Source organism: Cryptomeria japonica, chromosome 5 (assembly GCF_030272615.1).
Source record: "Cryptomeria japonica chromosome 5, Sugi_1.0, whole genome shotgun sequence".
NCBI lineage: Eukaryota > Viridiplantae > Streptophyta > Pinopsida > Cupressales > Cupressaceae > Cryptomeria > Cryptomeria japonica.
The window spans coordinates 416445199-416452220 of record NC_081409.1 but is presented as its reverse complement, the minus strand read 5'-3'; the positions used below and the strand labels follow the sequence as shown (position 1 = coordinate 416452220).

Sequence of the window (7022 nt, the reverse complement as noted above, 5' to 3'; positions counted from 1 at the left end):
TAGCCATTATAGATTTGTTCGAGGATCAGTTTGGATTTTGGTAGTAGAACAAAGAATGGGGGCATATGTCTTTGACTATATAGGTGATATCATACAATATCAACCAGTTTGGAGAGCTATTGATTATGGGATTAGCATAGGGGATGAGCAGAAGCTGAGGAAGACTCTAGCAAAGAGGAGAGTCGTTATAATCAGGGAAGAAGATTGTGTGATTTGGTGTGCTGCCAAAAGTGGTGAATACAAGGTGAATCTTGGATATGCTGTTCAGAGATGGAAAAGAAGAGATGTCAGTTGGCTGACCAAACTATGCTGGGACAAAAGTACTCTCCCCAGAGTGGGTGCCTTTCTATAGATTGCCCTCCACGGTAGGATCCTTACAAGGGCCAAGTTGAAATCTATCGGTATAGAAGGTCTGAATTGTTGTCCAATGTGTAGAAAGGCAGAGGAGACCACTAGCCACTTACTCCTTTGGTGCCTGGTAGCTGAAGGATGTTGGGATTGGTTCATGGAGATGACTGAGTGATAGTCTGCTAGGAATGTATCACTCCTAGACTTCTGTGAATCATGGCCTCTAGAGAGATCCAAGTCTAAATGGGGAGACATTTGGACTGTTGGGTCGTCCATCATTGTGTGGCAAATCTGGAAAGAGAGAAACATGAGGGTGTTCAAAGATGAATATCTTTCCTTAGAAATGATTACTAGTAGGATAAAAGTATCAATTGCAGAGGTTGTTAATGACAAGATGACGAACAATAAAGTAAAGTTATTTACTAAGTGGGACAAGTTGATGGAGGAGAAATGGATGATATTGAGGTGGGAGTTGGTTGGTGTACTTGGCAATAGAGTCAAAAGACACTATATCAAATGGAAGGCTCTAGGGAGGAATTGTTTTAAACTGAATTTCGACGGAGCTAGCAAGGGAAACCCAGGGGATGCGGGCTTTGGTGCTATCATTAGGGATCACACAGGGAGAATGATTTTGGTAATCATGGGTTTCATGGGATCCACCACCAATAATGAAGCAGAGCTGAAGGCATTGGAGAGTGGTCTAGATCTATGCCTCAGAAAATGAACTTCTCAGATAAACATAGAAGGTGGTTCCCTATTAGTGGTCAAAGCAGTGTAGAAGTCAAACATAGAAAATTGGAGATTGAAGCAAAGATTAATGGTTGTTCTAGATAAGCTTGGGAAGTTCGTAGACTTTTCCATATCCCACACCTATCGAGAAGGGAACATAGTGGCAGACTGGCTTGCCAACGAGGGAATCAAACTCTGTATGGAAGTGATAGCTTTGGAAGAGGAACCCCTGATAGAGGAGCTTAATACCATCATTGTTGAGAATTTGAGGTAGGGTGAGGATTCACCTCATACAGGTATTGGTTGATTTTTTGGCCCATCAACGACCCTCCAAGTTTCACGTAACATTTTTGATAGGAGACTGAGAATTGAGAGTGAGATGGGAATCTTTAGACCATCGGTAGAAGGTTAGGTTGGACAAGGCCTCATCTCAAATCTAATTTTCCGTAGGAGAATCCAGTTCGATAGAGCATGCGAACCAATCTTTTGAGTCACGCAGGGAGATATTGGCAGGATATTGACAGGAACAATGCAACTCTCTTAAGGATTGGTTCATTGGGTCTCAGAAAAATCGTATGAGCCGGTGGGGAGGAGTGTTTTTAAAGGGCTTTTCACCATCTATTTTGAGCAACTGATAGGAGTGAATCAAGTAGGGGTAGAAATGGCTTTTGAAGCATTTGGCTGCAGATGTGAAGAGGAGACCAGAGAAGAACAATACTGAAGGTTGTTCATGATTGGTGATGCCCAGACTCTTAATGCCCTTGAAATGATATTGGATTCGTGCTTAGGAGAAGGGCACTATCATGATGGTCGCATATTCAACTTATTCTTTCATGCTATTGTCCAAGCCACGAGTTTGATAGAGATAGGGTATCAAGTAGGTAATGAATTTGTTACCCAAGCATTCTGGCCCAAAGTGGCTGACCATATTTACGAAATCGATCTAGGTAACTTAGATCGACCACTATCTCCATTCTTTGGTCATTTCAGAGATGAAGAAGGGAAGTAGAGTCCTCGAGGCAATGAAGGAGAGGATAAGGTCTTGACCTCGACTATATGGTTGATCTTCAAGGAGTGCATTTAGAGGCAGGAATACAATAGGCTATGTAAAGTGATCTTCTTAGATCAACACCTTTCTCTACTAACCAAGCTAGGAAGTTGTTACTGCTCTGTAAAGGAATTTGATACTTTTGTATAAATTTAGTCTGATTTAATGATAGGTGGGTAGAGAGGAGTTATGTGGGGTAGATGATCTTGGGGTGGGTAGTTGTAGTAGTACAATTTGCAATATGTGTTTGGATGGTCCGTTGTTTCAACCATCTAGTTGTTTGTGATGTATTTCAAATTTCTGTTCTGAGCATAATATAGGGCGCTATCCCCATAAGATAGCACTTACCTTAAAAAAAAGTAAAATACACATACAATTTATTTTTATTTATAGGTCACACCAAGTCCAACATTTACTACTTATGCAAAAAAGAAACAAATAAATTTCATTTAGTGAAACATAGGTATGAGCATTTAGTATTGGGGTATGAACCTTTTTAGAAGCGACTTTCCCATACAAAGTAATGTGTCTAAATATTCACACGTGAACAAATAAAAAGGTGTAAACAAACTCATTGCCACAAGGGATACAAAGACACTAGTTGTGGATAAGTCAAAGGGTACGAGCGTCACAAACTAACTAATATTTTATGGACATAAATGCATACTATATATTACAAAGACAATAAGAAAAAAAACAAAAAACATATTAATGATTTTTATCTTAAATCTGTGTATATTCTTCATATTATTGTCTATGGAATTATATACTGTAATTATTTTTTATTTTTTTCTACATTGCTCATCGTATTTATACACAACTTAGATAGTGATATGTAGCATAATGCATAAATCCATTTGCTAGTTGCGAAAATATGCATTAAAAGCAAATCAAACCATATTTGATATTCAAATGGTGTGATCTACAAACAACATTCCAATTTACTGACAATCTAAAAATAAATAATTTACCAATAGAAACCTCACACTAAATATACGCTATCGGTTAAATATTGAACACCAAAAACTATATTAAAAAATGTTTAAAAGATAAAATTTAGAACTAAAAAAAATTAATGCCTACAAAATATGGATTCGATTTTCAAAATTTAGAAGAAGGGTACCACTAGTGGTTATAGTTAACTTCACACATCCTAAACTGTTAAATGGGGCATATTTTGATGATTTTTTTGGGTGTCTTTGTATGCGACTTAATGCTTTTAGCTATTGTTTTGGTTTCTTGGCAGTTAAAACCAATGTTGTTGGATTTGTTATGCATGTCAAGATAAAAAATTGATTAGTTCGAGTTGATGTCTCCTACATATTCTCTTTTGTTCCAATGACCATTCCCTTTGACCACCACAAAATTTACACAATTGATCTAATACTTATACACAAATACTCCAATAATCAGGGGCACCAATAAAGATGTATAATTGATCTAGCCACCAACATTTTTTCCAGACTACCATTGACCTATTAGATTATTTTTCTATAGACTTTTTAGTTAACAAATCCAATGAGCAGACCAGCAATTTTCCGGCCTGATTCCGATAAAGGCAAAGTAGTTGCAAAAAACTGACCGTGGTGTTTTGGCGCCAAAATACTAAATATGGAAGGAAGATATAATTTGGGGTCGGATCGAAGGGGGAAGTTTGGATGCAATGGGAGGAGGGGCAGAAGGGCTGTTGAATGTACAACCCAGTTCATCGATTGGAGTAGAGTATGGAAAATCATTCGGAACCCACGACGATCTCACTCTGCTTGAGGTCGACGATGTCATCTTCGACCAAATTTTGGATAACAGGTGCCATTATTTTGTTTCACGGGCTTTTATTCTGTAATTCCTGTGTTTTATGTTATAGCTAGTAGCAATATGAGTATTGCTGTTTTGAATTGTTTGTGTCTTGGCAGGGTAACTATTCGGGGAAGCCCTGACGAGGAAGCTCTTCTCTGCACTTCCTCAAAAACATATGCCATCAAATTTGTTTCCACTACAAACTCTGTTTTATTGCTTCCCCCTCAAAACTTTCTGTCTCAAGAGGGTAACCCACATAATGAGCCTGAGAAGGCCATTGCCACTGCCATTAAACTTGCTCCTGGTCACATGGAGCTTACCCATGTCGCGCCCAAGCTGGAGAAGCTCAGATCCCTTCTCAGACAGAGGCCTTATAAAGAAGAAGGTGAATCAGAAATGGGGAACTCAGGGGGCTTATACAGGTGGGAAGATCTCCTAGAAAATGTTCAAGCAAGCGAAGAGGAATTGAAGGAGGGTTTGAAATCTCTGGCAGCGGTTGAAATTGGTGGGTACTGGAGAATTGTTGATGAGGCATTTATGGGCTGTCTTCTGGATGTACTTATTCTCAATTCTGTGCAGCATGATTGGCCTCTCAATGCATTGAGAACTGAGGTTGTTCTTCCTGTGCTTGAGCAAGATGGGTATTCAAATAAACTTGCTCTGCATTGCTTGGAGACTTTTGGAAGCAGAGTAATTTCCAATGGCGAGTCCGCAGAAAATGGAGAAGGGATTGAAGTTTGGGCTCTAAGTGAGAGGCTTGTCTGTTTGCACTATGCCAAACAGCTCCTGAATGCTGGGAGATGGAAGTTAGATGACTTTATGGAAGCTTGGATGCAGAATTTGCCTTCTGGCATGCAGGCCCAGATGGAGATGCTCAGGGGTGAAGCTCTGGTGGAGAGATTCGGTGCCGAGATGTGGGTTCATCCATATAGTGTTTCATTTCTGCCCACAACTCCTGCAGAGCGATTCGCTGCTCTTTTTAGAGAGAGACCAAGGTGGGAATGGCAAGATTTAGAGCCCTACATCCGGTATGTCATCCTCTCAGTCTAATTCTTTGCAAGTTTCAAAAAGTAGTTGAGTGTAAACCAGGAATTTCTGTATTTGATTTTCTCTAGGTAGTTAGTTTGCTGCTCATTGCTTTACTAAGAGCTTCCGGATCTACCTGCCTGCTATATTTCATTTCTATACTGTTTCTGTTTTAGGGCTCTGTAAATGAAAATGAAATGTTTGCAATTATAGAAAAATTTATTGTCCTTGAATACATGCTTTCTTATCTGAAGATTTATATTGTATACAAAAATGAGTTTTCTGCAGTTCATATAAGATCTAATAAGATTTTTTTTAATCGAATCGTGTTAATTTTTGAATTGATATTTATTATCGATTACAAAATGTGATCCAAATTTTAATTAAGAAACAAACACAATTTAATCCAAAATAATCTTATCTAATCAAAACATTATCCACCTTAACTAAAACTCCACAATTGATATGATAGGGATTTGCGGGTGCCTGGTCTTTCTGCTGAAGGCTTACTTATAAAGTATACAAGAAGAACTCAACCAACTGCAGATGCGACTCCTGTATTCAGTGCTCGATAAGCTGTTTAAATATGTCAACCTAATGTTATGCTTGCACTCACTCTACATTTTTTCATTATTTATAAAGTAAATCATATTGTATTGGTATTGCTTGCTAATTTTTATGGGTATTCTTGTGGTAGTTTATTGTTGTTATGTCTAATGAAGTTATAATCCATTTTGCACGTATTTTTAGATACTATTGTAATGTGAAAGAGATTAAGATTTACACATGTTATTGTTCATTATAGGAAGAAGCTCAAGAGTCAATTCTATCATTTTTTATTTGAAATGTAGTAATAATGTTGATATGTAAACAATAGTTTTAAATGAGTTAACTAAGATTTGGGTGAAGCTATGCATGATAGCGTTGTCATTCAAGTAATAAGTGTTTCTGAAATACTAATAATTGGATTCATATTATTTTGACACAAGACATTACAATGTATGAGAGTTGGTGATCTTGCTAGCTCATGTGTTCAAAATTTAACATTGCTTGTTTTAGTTTTATGTAGTGTAATGATATAGCAACTAGACATCACTTGTGTGAGATCCAGAACAAGGTTGATTTGTAGAGTGTAGAGACTCAATTGCCTCCTACAAAACCTGTTATAGAGAATAATAGTATGGTAGAAATAAAGGAGAACAAATGTAGACAATAATCTAGATGATTGAGTCAAAAGAAAGTTATATTTGATGATTGATATGATGTCATAGTTGCTTCACAAGATGGACAAAAACATGAATGTGCATAGATAGTTGATGGGTGAAGCAAGTGCTTTTGAGGGTAATTATTTGGATGTCACTTAGGACCACAAAAGAAGTTTTTTTAAGCTACAAAGCCAACCTTACCTACCCATCCAAGTTTAGAGGTAGAGGCTCTAAAACCTAAAGCTTGGATATCATTGTTTGATGATATTAGGGCTTGTCATGTAGAATACAAGGGTCTTCCTCAGTATATCCAAAGTGAAATGTCACTTTCCATATATATGACCATGAAGAAGTCCTAGAATGGTTACAAACTCAAGCCTAGGATGTAGGCCTTTAAGTGAGATGTGTAGCAAGCTTTGGGGAAGTTGACATTCTCTTCCCATGATGGATCTAATAGATGCTCAACATATGTATGGGTTCAAATTCTAGACACTTATTTGTCCATTAGGCCTATGGCCAAAGATGAGGCAATCAAGTTTGCCACTTTGCATTTGGAGGGAACCACCACATTAGTGGGAGTACCATAGTTTGATCACCTAGGGTCATAGATCCATCACATCATATGATGAATTCTATAAACTATTGATTGAGAGATATGATTGAAAGTATCTTGAAGTTTATTTCAAAGATTTGAATAATCTCAAACAATGTGGGTTAGTGGAGAACTATGTAATAGAGTTTCAAAATCTATCAGTGATGTTGGACATCATTGAGAGAAGAACAACTATACTTTTCATTGAAGGGTTAATTGAATTTCTAAAGGGGGTTGGTCAAGGATTTTGAACTTCCTACCCCTCAAAAGGCCATCA

At 37.6% G+C, this 7022-nt stretch overlaps 1 protein-coding gene across 1 annotated transcript; it reads left to right on the top strand.

The window, feature by feature from the left end:
* Positions 1-3760: 3760 nt before the first annotated feature.
* On the top strand, positions 3761-5747 carry LOC131028180 (uncharacterized). Its single transcript, XM_057958417.2, has 3 exons — positions 3761-3931; positions 4039-4950; positions 5421-5747. Exons 1-3 carry the CDS (start codon positions 3789-3791, stop codon positions 5521-5523), a joined length of 1158 nt encoding a protein of 385 aa, XP_057814400.1. The 5' UTR covers positions 3761-3788; the 3' UTR covers positions 5524-5747.
* Positions 5748-7022: the final 1275 nt, after the last annotated feature.